The sequence below is a fragment of the Pseudochaenichthys georgianus genome, chromosome 6, assembly GCF_902827115.2.
Source record: "Pseudochaenichthys georgianus chromosome 6, fPseGeo1.2, whole genome shotgun sequence".
In the NCBI taxonomy this organism is placed as follows: Eukaryota; Metazoa; Chordata; class Actinopteri; order Perciformes; family Channichthyidae; genus Pseudochaenichthys; species Pseudochaenichthys georgianus.
This window is the reverse complement of record NC_047508.1, coordinates 26,654,367-26,672,178: the sequence shown is the minus strand read 5'-3', so window position 1 is coordinate 26,672,178 and position 17,812 is coordinate 26,654,367. Positions and strand designations below refer to the sequence as shown.

At 41.5% G+C, this 17,812-nt stretch overlaps 1 protein-coding gene across 4 annotated transcripts in view; it reads right to left on the bottom strand.

Annotated features, from left to right (window-relative positions):
- The window catches only part of grm3 (glutamate receptor, metabotropic 3), a 51,724-nt gene that overhangs the window by 20,831 nt on the left and 13,081 nt on the right, over window positions 1-17,812 (bottom strand). For 2 of the 4 annotated variants that reach the window (XM_071203493.1, XM_071203494.1), the window contains 3 exons: window positions 7,165-7,224; window positions 2,293-2,849; window positions 714-857 (listed from right to left, as the gene is read on the bottom strand). In XM_071203493.1, coding sequence (XP_071059594.1) covers window positions 714-857; window positions 2,293-2,610 — 462 coding nt within the window. In that variant the 5' untranslated portion in view covers window positions 2,611-2,849; window positions 7,165-7,224. The remainder of the gene's footprint in view (window positions 1-713; window positions 858-2,292; window positions 2,850-7,164; window positions 7,225-17,812) is intronic. The other 2 variants (XM_034085411.1, XM_034085413.1) reach the window with 1 other exon arrangement.

The window sequence follows — 17,812 nt, the reverse complement described above, 5'->3', positions numbered from 1 at the left end:
GGAGGAGGCGGGCGGCAGCATGAAAACCTGATATCACAGCTGACTGCAGGAGAGAGGAGAACCATTTTAAAGTTTGGCTGCAGCACAGTGATTGGCTGCTGGAGAATGAAGTGAATGTAATAGGTTATAGACAACGCCTGTGATGAGCTGATTATACAGCTGCGGAGTGAATGTATACCCAGTCTTCCTGAAAGATCTTGCGCTGAGCTTCATTTCATAGTTACGTTACAGCCCGCTAAATTGGTCTAAAACTACCGAAGCAAAAGATCACAACTAACTTGCTAATAAGCTAACTTGACAATATCTCTAGCGCTGTGTTAAATAAACTCAGTCAATGTTCAAATGTTATAGTAGCATTACTTCGGACTAAAACCATCCCAGCAAAAGATCACCAGCTTAAATGTACATTTTGCCTTTGACTTGGAACTATACTTTTTGAGGCCGTTCACTATAACGTTTTTTATGTAGTTATGTGAAACATGGTTATTGTGCTGGTGTGTTTACATTTAACTTTTGTGTTTACAAGGGGCTCGCAGCTAACCATCAGAGTAGACAAGGCTTCATTTTTAGAAAAAAGGTGAAGAGAGGTGCTGAAGGTAAGGCAGTAAATAAAAGCACTTGTTGAACATAAAAGCAGTAAAAGCACAAAGTACATTTATGAACCTGAAAATAAGCATTATATGTCATAATCATACCGGCGCGCTGTTTGTTACCTGTATTGAAACGCTGCTGAAGGAACCACCTATGACTGCAGCAATGGCGAGCGGGCTGTCGTCCTGCAGAGCGTAGGATCCGTCTGGACAGATGAACTCTGTGTCATCCACCTTTGTTAGGGACGCTCTTACAAACTCCAGAGCCTGGGAAACAAACCCACGTGGATATTTCATATCAATGTTGTGCAACATATGGGATACCATATGATCTATATTACATATCATTCTTAATCAGCATGTGGCACACTTGAATAACGTTCTTTAAAATACATTTGAAGCATAAATAAAGATGAATCGATACATTTATATTATGTAATATGTTTTCCTTTTTGAAGGGAATATAAAAGCATATTGCTTTACACTTGGGGCTCTTAAATGCTTTCAGAACAGGGTCCAAATTGCAAATCATCTCCCCTGATACCATAAGGGAAATCAAACATCAAGAATACAAGATGTATACAATCAGTCAAAGACCTCATTGTATAAGATCACTGGATGCATCATCCCTAGCTCAGAAATAAGATACAATATTTTTTTTTGAAGATAACAATCCCTGAGGGAAAGTGCTCTTTTTCAATTTTTTATATCCGGCTCATTTCCTTCATCACAAATAGCTTTAATCTCTATTTCTCATCGAGGATTTGCTGTTATCGAGGCAGTTCACCATTGTGGGTTAAAAATGATTTCAAGGTACATTTACTCTACCTGAAGATGAACTTTTAACGAGACCTTATAGATTACCTTTTATGGAAACAATGCACTTTTTACTTTTTGTCATCACAACTTACTTTGCAGAGCAACTTTCAAAATATATAAATTTAAACGTAATGTTTCTCTGGGGTTTTGCTGGGTTCGTGCTCTAGATGCCGCTTACAACAAAACTTCCCTGCACTCTTTGCTTAAAAATGGCATTACAAAAAGGGTGCAGAGGATGTTATGGACAATGATACATTTAGCTAACTTTGATATTCAGTCGTGTTTATTTCAGAATATAATGAAGAACTGCAGTAAAGATTGCTGATGGCTTTGACTGCAGCAGGAATAACTTGAGGTAGGGGACAGAACCTGATCTTCTGCAAGCACACAGACTGGTTCAAAGAAATCAGAAATGTGGTTGTTGTAAGGTTAGGGAAGCTCATTTGGAAAAGAGCAGTCAGTGCTGTAGTCAGTGTGTGTGTGAGTGTGTGAGAGTACTTGTGTGTGTGTGCAGGGTGTGAGACGACTACAGGGAGCAATTGGAGCAGAGGAAAGTTTAGCGAGGAAGATATCAAGTGAATGTGCAGCAGAGTTTGCACAAATAAACTCTGAAGATGAATGCGAATGATGATCAGGACCAACAGAGGTTTCAGTTTTTTGTTTCCCAGCTCCTGAATACATTTAGGAACCGCCATCACAGCTCCGCAAGCGGGATTATTTGAGCATTTACCATCAACATTGATTGGGCAATGGGCATCCAGCTAATTTGATCTTTACAGTAAGATGACTGAAAAGTGCTTCTCAATATCATCCAGCATCTTCCATTGACAAACATGCAGGGTTTATTGTGTACAGTATGTTATGTATGAACATCCTGACCCACCTGCTCAAGTGCATAGGTATCTCTGGAGCAAGTGTCCAGGATGTGAACCCCGAGAGATACCCCAGGCAACAAAGTCTCGTCGTTATTGATTTTGTCGATGGCAAACAGCATGGCCTCCAGTCTCTGGATCCCTCTGTCTTCATTTACACGCCCACACTCCTCCATCCCAGCACCTTTCTCGTGCACCGGGAACAGACCGCCGAGCACCAGATCTCCCTCGATGCGGATCTCCCGGCGGGACGAAGGCGGGTCACCGACAGAGAGCAAGACCCCCCGAATCATCATGACCAACATTAGAGCGGGGATGCAGGCCACCATGTTGGGCTCAAGGCGGGCTAGGATTGTCAAAACGTGAGGAGAGGTTTGACAGAGAGCGAGGCAGCAGGAGGCGGGGACCTGAAGGTGAGGTTAGGGGTGAGGGGCTACGGTTGGTGCGCGGTGGGGTTGAGTGAAGCTGAGGCCGTGGATGCTTGGGTCGGTTTGTGGCCCATGAAACGGTCAGGGAGCGCTGAACTGGACCACACATGGAGGGGCACACCATCTGGACATCAGTCCTGCTTGGAGAGAGGGGAAGGGGTCAGGAGATATCACTTTGAGTAAGGACAACACCTATACAAGGATAATTAATCAAAATCATAAATAATATCACTTTCCTGCCAAAATAGGGATGGCAAGAAAGTCAGTCAGCATTGATGAATGAATGAAAGTGAGGGATTCTCCTGGATTGAAAGGCAGAATCAATAAATTATTCCACAATATGTCTTCCGAAAGATTTAGACCATCTACTATGATTATCTTAAAGGTGGGGTATGTAATTTATTTCAGATACACTTTTTGTTATATTCCATGGAATGCTCTTAACATCCCGACAGCAATGAATATATTAAATGCTTTGACAATAAATCCATTAAAAAATGTCATCTGTGGAAGCCGTAGTAGTGTAAAAAGCACAACCAATCATTTTAGCCGGCTAAAATAACTGGATGGCCTGCCTGCCTGTCAGCCTTCCATCTGTGCACAAACTTATCTCGTGCCCTCATTGGTCATGTGTGCGTTTGTGTGTGTTGGAGGAGGGGCTCTGTGAGGAAGTCTGAAGGAAGAGGCAGATTTTTTCCGGTTGTGTACTTTAAAATTCTAGCACAAATTACATACCCCACCTTTAAGTAAAGTTTGGGAACATTGTTAACACGGGCTCAGAGTTATTTCCACTCCACAGCCAAAGCCTTGCCATGACTAAAATGGATAGAGAATTGTTTAGAGAATGTATCAAACTCCAACCCCTCCTCCCTCCTTGCAATACTTTTTTCTTGTAAGTCTGTGTGTGTGTGTGTGTGTGTGTGTGTGTGTGTGTGTGTGTGTGTGTGTGTGTGTGTGTGTGTGTGTGTGTGTGTGATGCCCCTGGTTGTATCAGGATAAACCAGCTTAGATGGCTGGTTGATACATGAGCCCAGTCTTCTCATGCCACAGATCAGAAAAGCTTCTCTAATCTGATCTATGTTCCAGCAATTCTTTGCTGCTCGTCCATGAGTTTATACCCCAAAGTATGTGTGTGTGTGTGTGTGTGTGTGTGTGTGTGTGTGTGTGTGTGTGTGTGTGGTTGTGTGTATTATCAGATGTTTGGCCTCCTCTCTCATCTGCATAATTACAGTGTGAGGACTCAATGCATTTAACCATGAAATGATTTAACTGACAACAATAAGACCAACAGCTGATGCTACTCATCATTGTTTACAACTCAATCAAAGCCATCACTGTTTGTTTTGACTGTCTTGTCACATTCTCCATGCTCACTTTCCTCAGGAAAAGCCTGGACTATTTTGATAAAGAATATAAAGCATTTAATCAAAAATTATTGACAGAAGAACGACATTTGGATAATACACTGAAGGAATAGATTGCTAGTATATTTCATTACAATTATGTCATCGTCCCTAGGGGATAATAACTTTAATTATCTTTCATGTAACACTATCAACATGTTACATTTTAAACTTGTCAAATAGGCAACTTTGGCTTATCGATCTGCATAAATATGATATTCCCATCAGTTGTACTTTGAGTTTAACGCATATTTTCTAAGCTTACTTATGCAAAAAATTAAATCTTGTGTCAATGTGTAGACTGGTCATTAAGACCTACTCACCCAAACAAAAAGCACCCCCCCCCCCCCCCCTAAAAAACTGGTGCTTCACATGTGTATACATGTGTGACAATAATGTGGTTTGGATTTGATTCCTCCATTTTGCCATTAGCATTTAGCCCCTCAAAGCCCCAAATAGCCTTCGGCCCCACAGAGCATGATAGTCTTATTTTTGTAAGATTGTGGCAAAATACAGATTACATTTACACGTGTGCGATATCCGGTTTCGATGCGAGCCATACCCCCTCAGATGTGTTCTGGCTGATCTGATAGCCTTCTGATTGTAATGCGCTCCGGGTGCATTACACAACTTGCATATTTCCTTAGTCAGATAAGATATCAAGATATATTGCAAGTTATTACCAGGTGGAGATAGGCTAAAGTCAGCATACCCCAATCCCTGATGCATTGATTTGGACCTTTCTTTTCTTGCAAGTTTGACAACTTTATGTAAATGCAATACTACATGCCTAAGGATTCAAAGATCCAGCTTAATATATAATAAATAACCTGTTTCTATGCTAGTCTCACTCTTTCTGTTTATATCTTCGCAACTATTTAGCTTATGCTAAGTCAGTAAAGCCCTGGAATAGCGTGCTCCTTTTAATTTCTGTCATGTCTCTTTTGCAGTCTCCCCAGTAGACAGAGACAGTGAGACAGAAGCTGGGGGTTGACGTTTTGACTATGGAAATCAATCTAGACCAAGGAGCAAGCATTTAGTGGAATTGTTGTTGATTGCAGGCATCTCTGGCCTTAACCCTGGTTTGTATGTGTGTGTGTGTGTGTGTGTGTGTGTGTGTGTGTGTGTGTGTGTGTGTGTGTGTGTGTGTGTGTATGTGTGTGTGTGTGTGTGTGTGTGTGTGTGTGTAAGAGAGAGAGAAAGTGCATGCCTCCCCTCTTTGGTGTGCAGGTAGGAGGATGAAAACTTCTCTTAGATGCAGGCAGCTCAGATTTCTCTGCAGGCGGCTGCCATCCCTTTACCACTCTGCTCTGTAATATGGCACACACGTACAGACAAATATACACAAACCCAGACAAACACCCACCCACACATGCACACACAGACGTACACACCAACACACATGCACAAAAACACACCTCTGCTTCTCTGAGGGGTTGACCTAAAAGCAGACTATTTCTATGTTTTACCTCCCTCCTATCAACCAAGAGAGATCTGAATTAGTGTGTTCAGGAAACATGTAGACACACATAATCAGGATGTATGATGAATGTACGATACATTATTGTTACAGAAGGGATTAGACTGCTACTACCCAATTTGACTAAAGTGAAATGTATATGGTGTACTTTGTTATGGTCTTTTAAAGTCCCCTCTGTACCGGACAAATTCTGATGATTTTGCTTTAAATGGTTATTTCCTGTCAACATCCCACAGGACACTGACATGTATTTGATAAAAGTATTAATAAACTTAATGCCTGAAATTGATGGTGTCCATGAAAGATTTACATCCGTTTTCCATGCTGTCACACACTAGATGTGTGTGTGCGTGTGTGTGTGTGTGTGTGTGTGTGTACACATTTGTCCATAGTATGTTTGTTTGCCCATTGGTGTAAAAAAGAAGGCAGAAGCTCTTTTCTATGATTCACAGTTCTCCACTGAAATGCTGTAGCTGTTCCTCTTCAAACACATGTACATTATAAGAGGTCACTTTTTAAATTCACACAAAGAGGAACTTTGTAATGAGCTCAGTTTTCAGGACAACACTGCAACAAGGTTGCAGATGTGGCAGTTTGTTTGTTTCCTATTTGCATTTGTGTATCGAGGACATACACATGTCGTGGCATAGAACATTGTATATTTATGAAACTGAGACTCTAATGACAGTTTAATTTGACACCAAACTTTGACAGCATGCTTTGATGTAATTGGAAGCTCTTGAAATAAATACTATCTCATGTCATGGTGTCCACTTAAGTTAAATGTTTACTTTATTATAACTTCTTGGAAAGTCCCCAAACCCAGCTTCCTGTTTCAAGAGCAACTGTGCAAGCAGAGCAAACACAGTAAAACAGAGAATGGTTTACTTCTTGTCCTTTTTTTCATTATTATAAAAAATATTGCGAGGCCACGCAGGCATGCACGCAGGCATGCACGCAGGCATGCACGCAGGCATACTTTAGTATAGGACACAATATGTTGCAACCATCAAATTCACAAACTGTCCATTTTGAAAATCAGACCAAGTATACAGACAATTATGGACACTGTCAAATGATCATGTGAAATTGGAATGGCCTCTTGCCTTTCCCCTTTGGCAGTTAGTCTCAAACCTCAAATGCAAACCTATCCACAGTGAAGACAACTGGAGAATGTTCCTATAGTGGTGAAAAGCCCGCTGTCTGTACGGGGAAGGTGGGGGCGTGCTATGGTCAACTTACCTACATCCTTAACTGCTGTCATGGCCTGTCACAGTGTAGCCAGTGTATATTATTTGTAGGTTCTGATAGGCTGCTTTTATTGACTTTGGAAAGACTAGTTTTCCCGTGTTTTCAGTGCTAAGCACAGTGCTAATGTAGCCTTGAATTAAATGGACATGATGGAATTGATCTTCACTAATCAAATAAGCACAATTCCAAAAAGGTGAATTATTAATTTAAAGAACTGTATTTCATATTCTTAGAGTAAAAACAGTAATAAAGATGTATACTTTTACCTGTTACATATATATATATATATACCACATATAGGCGTCTCATACAGTATCTTACCTGAATAAAGGAGGATAAGAGCAGATGGCAGCTGGCACATGGCAACATCACCACAGATACCTATTAAAGAGAGATGGAAGACACACATGAGGCGAGTAAACAACAGCCCGAAAACAACCTGACTGTCAATAGAAGAAGAGGATAGAGGATCAGATGAGGAAGAGTAATGACCCTTCTCCCTGGGAGCTATGATGCAGAGTAACATCTGACAGACAACCCCATTTCACCCCTGACCGTGTTCAGATAGAGTCACTGAGTAGGCTGCATATGCACTCACCAAAGTCCTCTTTTCATTCTTGCTTTTCATTCCCATTTTCCTCCATTGCATCACCAGTGCATCCTCTCCTCCACTCACTCTCACATCCTTTCCTTGCTGGTTCTCTCCCAATGTATTTCCACCTCCCTTACACCCTACACAGCCCACGCTCTCCCCCTAACAGGCAGGGCTGCTGTGGATGACACGTATCCAGCTGAGAGCAGCCATGCAGGGTCGATGGACCGCAGCACTCTGAGAGGAGTGATAGCCCCCCAACCCAGCCCCCTGAGTGTGTTCTTTCCTGTGTGTGTGTGTGTGTGTGTGTGTGTGTGTGTGTGTGTGTGTGTGTGTGTGTGCCTGTTTATCCGTCTTGTTTATCTGCACAAATAAAGTGAATCTGTTTTACTGTCTTTGCATCTAACTCATCTTCTATATCTACCTCTCTAATGCCAAATAAGTACAGTGTTACTCATTAGTGCTGAGTGAATTTAAGGCACATTAACTGTTGTAGGCAACACAGTCTCACTCCCTGATAGTCCAATAGCGACGCTTGGTCAGGGTCCTTTGGCGTGCAGTTGTGACGCGCCGAGTCTCCTTCAGCTTCATAAACGGACGCAAAGAGCTTTCAACTGATTGCAATGTATTCCCATTGGCGGCGGTATTTGACGCTCAGGGAAGCACCGCATCCGTCCATGTCGGCGGCAGTTACAGTTTTTCTCGATAGAGTGGCGAAGTCACGCCCATCAACTTCCGCCCCATGGGACCTTATTTTAGAACAATTAGGTATTGAAGTCAATGGGGAGAGAAAGATTATCTTTCGATCCCGTTTGAATTGTGCCACGAATTACACTATGATGTTTGTCAATCTTAAAAAAATAATTTCCATGTAAAAAAAGTCACAGTTTGAGGGAGGAGTCACGGGCACTGAGGATGTAAGACGTGTTTCTCCGCTGCTCCTGAGAATGTGACTTAATTTCATAAATCCTGCACAATTTTGGTATTTTATTGTTGAAATTAAATAGAACATAAACTAAGGATTCGTCGTACCTGACTTTTGTTAACCAAAACAACCGAAATGTCTTCTGCTCGCCAAAAATCCGAAGCACAGAAAGGAGGCCGCAGCAAAACCTCGCCTTTGCCTGACCCGGCTAACGCTACTCGAGGGGTGGCTGAAGCTAACGCACTCGACGCCGAACTTTTACAAAGTATGATGGACTCCCTGAAAGCCGACATTTTTGGCAAAATTGACTCTTTATCTTCCAGCCTACGCTCCGAGATTACCTCTGTCCGAAAAGAACTAAAAGAGTCAATAGGACCATTACAAGCTAAAGTCGAGCAACACGGGCAAACTGTGCTTGAGCTTGAACGAGCTGCTACTGACCATAGCGGCCGGATAACGGAGCTGGAAGCTACAGTTAGCAGGCTAACGGCTCAGGCTAAACATGCTGATGATCGGTGCGAGGACCTGGAGGGGAGATCCAGAATGAATAATATTCGGCTGGTGGGCATATCGGAGGGATTGGAGGGACCTCGTCCTACTGAGTTTATCGCCAAACTACTTCAGGAAATACTTCGCCTGGATGAAAAGCCCCTGCTAGATCGAGCTCATCGTACACTGCGGGACAGGCCCAGAGAGGGAGATGCACCCCGACCATTCGTCGTAAGAGTTCATTACTTTCACATTCGCAATGAGATCCTACGTCGGGCCGGGGAACTGTCTCCCCTCCTCTGTCAGGGTAAGAGGATTTCTATCTTTGCTGACTACACCTCCACCGTCGCTAAAAAACGAGCTGCTTTTGGAACTGTCAAGCGTCAGCTGCACTCATGTCCGGGCATTACGTTTGGACTTCTCTACCCAGCGGTGCTCCGAATCACGCTGCCGAGCGGAGACACACATCGGTTTGAAGATCCTACAGCTGCAAATGACTTTGTCAATACAAAACTCAAGAAAGCAGTCACTCCAAATGCTGTGTGACGGAGCAGAGCCGGCTCCTTGTCACACTTCTTCTTTTTTTTGTTCATGACAACTTGGACTGCATCTCCCAGTAAGTCATTGTAGCTTTCCATGATAATTAGTCACTGACAACATGTCTAAACGTGTGACGAACGTACTAATGTTCTGTTTTATTTTGTGCGTGTTTACTCTTGTTTTACCCAGTCACCTTTCTCTTTGGGTAGCTTAGGCTGTGTTAGTAGTAGCCTAGGATGGTAGCTACGACGGAGCGTTTAGCAATTTCTATAAGGTTTGATCGGCGTGTCTCGCATGGGGAGGCACTTCTGCCAAGGTGGGAGGGAGTAACGTGGTTCTTTTACCACAACGGGTTGTTCTATATTGTGTGTTTTTTTTTTTTTGGTTGTTTCTTTTTTGTGTTTTTCGTGTCGGCTTGGTCTATCAACATTGTACATGTTGAAATGCTGTTATTCGTTATACCTCATTCTGCTAAATATGTTATATTATGCTTCACTCTTTGCCTCTTAAGATGCTTCTATGGTTTCACCTAAATTAATACAACAAGATGGAGAGGGGCTTCAATTTTGTACCTGGAACTGTAGGGGCCTTAACAATCCTGTTAAGCGCAGCAAAGTTTTGCACCATCTCAAGCACCTGGGTGCACAGATATTTTTTCTACAAGAAACTCATTTTAGGGTCTCTGATCAGAGCAGATTAAAGGCCAGTTGGATTGGCCATACCTACCACTCTTCTTTCACGGGGAAATCTAGGGGAGTAGCTATTTTATTGCACAAGTCAATTCCTTTTGTGTGTTCAAATGTGATGGCAGACCAAAACGGGAGGTACTTAATTGTTAGTGGTAAAATTAATTCTACTCCAGTGCTTCTTGTCAATGTATATGGACCAAACTGGGATGATGATGTGTTTTTTACACATTTATTTTCCATTCTACCAGATATATCCTCACATTTCCTTATTTTGGGAGGGGATTTCAACTGCTGGCTGGATCCTCAACTGGACCGATCATCGACCCGAAATTGTAAGCCGTCTAGGTCTGCCAAGGCAATTCAATCCTTTAAAAAACAATTTGCCATTTCTGACCCCTGGCGTTTTTTTAATCCCTCTGGAAAGGAATATTCATTTTTCTCAAATGTCCACCACACTTTTACTCGTATAGATTATTTCCTCGTAGACAATAGAATTCTTCCTTCTGTTAAATCAATTTCCCATAATGCGATAGTCATATCTGACCATGCCCCAGTCACTATGAGTATACATTTCACAGGGTCTGATAAAAACCGTGCTCCATGGCGTTTCAATAATCGTTTGCTTTCAAATGAAGACTTTGTGGAATTTGTTTCCGGACAAATAGATCTCTTTCTTAGTATAAACAAAACTCCTGATGTGTCCGCGTCACTGTTGTGGGAGACCTTAAAGGCATACATCAGAGGTGAAATAATTTCTTACAGCGGCTATGAGAGGAAAGTGAGGAGGGAAAGACTTAATAATTTAACGAAACGTATTGCACAGCTGGACGCAATTTATTCTGCTTCTCCTTCTCCAGATTTATACAAGGAGCGCCTCTCTTTACAAACTGAGTTTGAGGTCTTAGCTACGGATCACACAACAGAAATGTTACTGAAATCTAGACATACTTATTATGAACATGGGGATAAGGCTAGTAGATTGCTAGCCTATCAATTGCGACAGACATTGTCGTCTCACCAAATTCCCCAGATTAGGACCTCTTCAGGCTCGACGATTGATCCTAAGAAAATCAATGATGAGTTTAAAGATTTTTACGTATCGTTGTATACTTCTGAAAACACATCCGACTCTTCACACTTGGATAGTTTCTTTAACTCACTCCATATACCCACCGTTCACCCTGACTGTGTTGACGATTTGGAAAGAAATATTACTATTGAGGCACTGGCTACTGCAGCCAAGTCCATGCAATGCGGCAAGTGTCCAGGACCAGACGGCTACACTGCTGAATTCTATAAGGCATTTTTACATAAATTGGCTCCTATTTTAATTGACATGTTTAATGACTCATTTGAATCTCTTAAATTACCCCAGACTCTCACTCAGGCCTCGATTTCCCTTATTTTGAAAAAGAATAAGGACCCTTTGTCCTGTGCCTCGTTTCGTCCTATAAGCTTGCTGAATGTAGACTTCAAACTACTGTCTAAACTCTTAGCTTTACGCCTTGAGTCGACACTTCCCTCTGTTATCTCCCCTGATCAAACAGGTTTCATTAAAAATAGACACTCTTTTTTTAATTTAAGACGGTTGTTTAATACAATTTATAACCCATCTTCTTCTAGTGCTCCAGAAGCATTAATATCCCTGGACGCAGAGAAGGCTTTTGACCGGGTGGAGTGGGGCTATCTCTTCTACTCCTTAGACAAATTTGGCTTTGGGAAAAAGTTTACGACCTGGATTAAACTGCTTTACTCCTCGCCTCAGGCCTCTGTTAGAACTAATAACAATCAATCGGAATATTTCCCTCTTCATAGGTCCACCAGACAGGGTTGCCCTTTGAGTCCTTTGCTTTTCGCCCTCGCGATTGAGCCCCTCGCCATTGCGCTTCGCTCTAACCCCCTTATTACTGGGATAACCAGAAATGGCGCAGAACAGAGAGTCTCTCTTTATGCGGACGACCTTCTTATGTACCTCTCGAACTTGTCTGTTTCAATCCCTGCTACACTTGCCACGCTGGACTCATTTGGTTTCATATCAGGATATAAACTTAATCTTGGTAAAAGTGAATTATTTCCTCTAAACTCAACCGCACGTAAATGTCCTTTACATAACTTCCCATTTAAAGTATCTCTGCAAAGCTTTACATATCTTGGAATACAAGTTACTAGCACATTTAAAAGTCTCTTTAAGGCCAATTTTACACCCTGTTTAGAACGTATGCAACAAGACTTTGAACGCTGGTCACTGCTCCCTTTAAATTTGGCCGCGAGGATCAACTCAGTAAAAATGAATACTCCCTAAATCTGTTTCAGTGTATACCTATTTTTCTTCCTCAAGCGTTTTTTCAGAAAATTGATAGCTCAATTTTGGAGTTTATTTGGAACAAAAAGAAACCTAGACTTCGTAAAGACTCTCTACAAAGGCCAAAGCTTCTTGGAGGAATGGCCTTGCCAAACTTTAGATTTTACTATTGGGCTTCCAACCTAAGAATCTTACAGTATTGGCTTAGGTCCAATACACTTCATCCTCACCCGGCTTGGCTGGCTATGGAGTCTTTTTCCTCTAAGCCTGTGTCACTGACATCACTTGTACACTCCCCCATCAACAGCCCGGTTTCCCTCTATGCTAAAAATATAGTTGTTAAAACCTCCTTAAGGATTTGGAATCAGTTTAAACGTCACTTTGGTCTGCAAGCTTTTTCTACCTCGGCTCCACTAGCTGCAAATCATGTTTTCCCCCCCTCCATATCAGATGGTGCATTTTCGATATGGTCAAACCTTGGTATTAAAACATTTAAAGATTTATATATTGAGAACACTTTTGCATCTGTTCAACAGCTCTCAGAATTGTTCTCTCTTCCTAAACATCATTTCTTTAGATACCTGCAAATTCGGAGTTTTGCTCGCAATAGATATGCTCAGTTTCCTAACCTGCCCAATGACACGCCTCTAGATGCTTTTCTCACTCAGGCCCCTGTGATGAAAGGAATTATCTCGTGTATTTACAATCAAATCCAAACCCTATCTTCAACCTCTCTAAACTCTCTGAAAGCTGTTTGGGAGGAGGATTTGGGGCAGGAGATCTCAGAGGACCTTTGGGGCAATATTCTTAAGCGTGTGCATACTTCATCCGTCTGCGCAAGACATGGTTTGATTCAGTGTAAAGTTGTTCACCGCACCCATTGGACTAAAGTCAGGCTGTTCAAAGGGTTTGACAATATAGATCCTTCTTGTGAAAAATGTCACCAAACACCTGCAAGCCATGTGCATATGTTTTGGTCATGTACGTCTCTGCACAACTACTGGACTTCAATTTTCAGTACTTTGTCAGAGGTAACTGGGACGCTTATAGAGCCTAATGCCATTACTGCAGTATTTGGCATCCCAAACCTGCCTTTGCCTAGGCTCAAAGCAGACCTTATAGCCTTTGCAACATTACTAGCAAGACGTCTTATTCTAACAAGATGGAAATCACCAACACCACCTTCCCACACTATGTGGATAAGGGACATTTTTAATAATTTGCAGCTTGAAAAAATCCGTTACACATTGAGAGGCTCCGCCGGGAAGTTCCGGAGTGTCTGGGGGCCTTTCTTTGCCTATGCAGGGAGGATGACCTTCCCGGATATTCCGGAATAAAACCCGAATATGTATGTGGATATATCTTTTTATTTATTTTTTTTATTATTATTTTATATGTATGTGGATATATATGTATATGTGAAGCATTTTAAATGTATTTGTACTATTATCATCATTAAGAGAATGAGGTTGTGCTTTGTTGTGTGACCAAGCCGACTGTTTGTTTTGTTTGTTTGTTTTTGTCTGTCTTGTTGTAATGTTTCATATGTTATGTGATCTGCACAACTGTAATGTGACACTGTCAATCACAACTGCTCTGTCATCTCTGTTTAATTTGTGTACGAAAATCAATAAACAAAGTTTATAAAAAAAAAAAAAAAAAAGTCACAGTTTGTCTTAAAACTGTTGAAATATAAGACTATGAAAAATACGCAACTAGAAAGACTACAAATCCCAGAGTAAGTAAATGAGTAAGTAAGTAAGTGAATTTAGCTAGCTGACATCAATGTTACACATTACACTCGTGTTACACCGAAACCTTGTAAAGCCGGTCCCGCATGCTGGAACCGACCTACTCCCCTTTTGTGTACAGTTCTCAACATTGCCAGACTTGTAGTGATTTTCACCTCTTTTAATACTTTTCGCTTCATTCTGAAAGAAAGAGGTGAAATGTGCTAACGTGATGGCCATCTTGGTGTTGGTGACGTGTATGCAAGACCAGAGTTGTAGTTCATTGAGCGCTTCACACAAACAAATGTGTTACTTCACAGTTTTACGGCACATTTTTATTTTTTTGACTTGCAAAATTATCTTTTAAATTGACAAACATCATATGTGCAATTCGTTGCAAATTCAAACGGGATCAAAAGATAATCTTTCTCTCTCCATTGACTTACTTTTTTTCGCCTCTCTATTGCTAACACAATTTCTTTTTTTAATTGCTCAGTACACTAAACACAATTCACAAAACCACACACCCAAAGTGCAAAAACCACACACCCAAAGTGCAAAAACCACACACCCAAAGTGCAAAACACCTAATTTATCCTGCTAAGTGAAGAACTGCACTCAAAACGACATAAACACTTATCAAATGCAAACTTTTGCACCAAATATAACACACTTCATTCATAATACTAGATTGTTTGGCACCCAACTGCACACTGCTGAGCACAATCTAAAGCACTTTCATCTGTTATGGGCTATGCTCTGTACATAGAGGTTTCTGCAGAGAAAGATTGCTTGAGTTTACAGAAATACAGTAAAGGAAGAAATACAAATGAGTTGTTGAAGAAAAAATCCCATTTTATTCAAAAATAACATTGTGCAACATGCATCTCAGCACATAGTTACAGTTGTTTCTGTATTGCAAAACAAAAATGATGCTTCTGTCAAATACAGTAGATAGAAATAAAAACTTAGAGTAAAAAAATATTAGGCTGAACCCTCTGTCCAGCCTCGCTCATCGTCAAACCATGGATGATAACATGGTCAATCAAAGTGGCCCGGATTTCATTAGAGAGTATTCTTCTTTGTCCACGTCCTCTCCCTACAGCTCTACCTCTAGCTCTCATTCTTCCTCCTCTCACTCTCACCCCACGTACTCACCGTGTTTCTTGATTATTGGTCCATGTGTGAGGCATTTTGAATATCAGTGTTTTAAACCAGCTAACACGTGACTTTATGTCAGATTCCTGTGTCTTACGTGGAGAAACGTGTGCAGTGGTTTGCAAAAAGTGCCATGTTGATTTGCAAATTGTGTGAAAATCTGAAAACGTGTTTAGAGTTTTGGCGATTTGAGAAAGTGAAGAATTTAGATTGAAATGATACATGAACACTGGGGGCTTGAATGTGTGATGAGAGAAGAAAAGAAAGTAAAAAGGCTTGGAAAAGTAGCAGAATATTTGAACTGCAAACTTTTGAACTAACTTGATGGCGAATGATCTGTCGCCATGCCAACGGTATTTGATGACACCCCATAATACGCTTAGATGTTTTGATGGCTGCATCGTTACCAAACCTGTGAAGTTTTGGGCCGTTTGGAGCATTTTCACTGAAGTTATGAGAAAACCGTGTTTCATAGCGAGCATTGTGTTGCCATGGCAACGGCATTTGAAGAAATTTCAAAACCGTCACGTAGATGTCTTCACGGCTGGACTGTTAGCACACGTGAAGTTTGAGCACTTTTTGAAAATGTTCATAGGAGTTATAGCAATATCGTGTTTTACGGCGAGGGATGTGTTGCCATGGCAACAGGTTTTGAGGAAAACTCACTAATGGCACATAGACATGTTGAGGGCTGGACCGTTAACTGTCATCTGAAGTCTGGTGGTGTTTTGACCATTTTCATATCAGTTACGACAACATCGTGTTTTTTTGGCGAGGGATGCGTTTCCATGGTAACAGCCTATGGTGAGATCTCAAATTTGCCGTATTGATGTTGAGGCATGGACCGGTGATATACAAGCGAAGTTTGGGGGGCGATCGGACCGTGTCCATTGGAGTTACAGCGACATCGTGTTTTATGGCGAGGGATGCGTTTCCATGGAAACGGCATATGATGCAGCGATGTGCAGTCAGGGGAGGCAGGGGAGGCAGAGCCTCACCTGTCATACTCCAATGTAAGGGAAAAACAACTAAAGAAAAACTAAATAGTAATAATAATAAAATGTCTCCACTGATCTGTGTTGTAAGTGTGATTTATGTATGATTCCAATCGCTTTTTATAGTCAAAATCAGCAAATTTGCCGAGCTCCGCTACAACTACCGATGAGAAGTGAGGCAGGGACGAGCTCTGCCTGTCGTAAGCCCACAGTAACTGGCTGGAGCGCGGGCACTTATTTTGTGAGCGCGCTCAAGCCAGTTACTGTGGGGTAAGGTGAGGCACAGATGAGCTCTGCCTCACCTCAGAATGCATCACCCCACAGAAACTGGCTGGAAAGCGGGCACTAAGCGCATGCCTGCACCATCTCACTGTATGTCACCAATGTAATGTTTGTAGATCCCTTTATTACATTTATCCTCGCCATCCATAGTCTCTAAATAACTTATTTCACGTATATATGATATTTAGGCTCGCTAGTCTCATCGTACAACGGCAATGAAAAAAGCACCAGGGGAGGCAGCCATAACCTCTGCCGCACTGAAGGGGGCGCATGTGAGCCCACAGGTTCTTGTTTCTACTGTTATTCGACACAGGGACGGTAGACGCAAACAACAAACTAGACTTTTGAAACTACAGGAAGATAAGGAGGACTTTTACAAAAAAGTAATAGAGATTGTTGTCCAAAAGGATAGCATGGACTTCATCTTCAAGTCAAGGTAAGACCACAATTGTAATGAAAATGGGATCTTACTAAGAAAGAACAATCCAATATTTAGATTTTGGGTATCCTTTTGTTGAACGGTCTGTTTAGAATGAATTAAAGCATCAGACTAAAAAATCTTTTGTAAATAACCGAATATTTTGATTAAGTTCAAATTTAAAAGAAAGAGTCATTGCCTCACCAGCCATGAACCTCACCGCACGTCACTGATATGATGACACCCCGTAATTGAAGTAGAGCTGTTGAGGGCAGGTCCATTAACCATTATCTGAAGTCTGCTGCTCTGAGCATGTCAGTTGGAGTTATGACATCATCATTCCATGACACAGGTGTTTATATTTGAGCTAATGACGTGTCCAGAGATCAAAGGTTTCCATGGTGATTGAAGCATGCCAAGGAACTTGAGCATTTGAAGTGTACTTTTTGTGTACTTTCGGGTTAATAATGTGGCCTTTTTGGCAGATTAACTAAAGGTGTGCGGTTGCTGTGAGGAAAGATCAGTCTGAACTTACAATGGGCCTAATGGAGACATGTTGAACGTTTTTGTCACTTCATGCCCTCAAGAGGCATTTTGTTTAATTATTTTTGTATTTATTGTTCAAGCTACGAAATGTTTTCCTACGTTTCTCATGAAAAATTATGTCTCAGGAATGTAGGGTTTGGGAATTATGGCAGGTTTAAAAGAAAATATGAAGGCAAAATTAAATCTGTCCTCCACTCTAGCTGTGATATCACGCACTCTCAAATCTGAAGAAGGCCTCTTTACCAAGGTCTGAACAATGTTTAATATCTCTAAAAGTACGAATCAGATTTAAAAGTTGTGTTA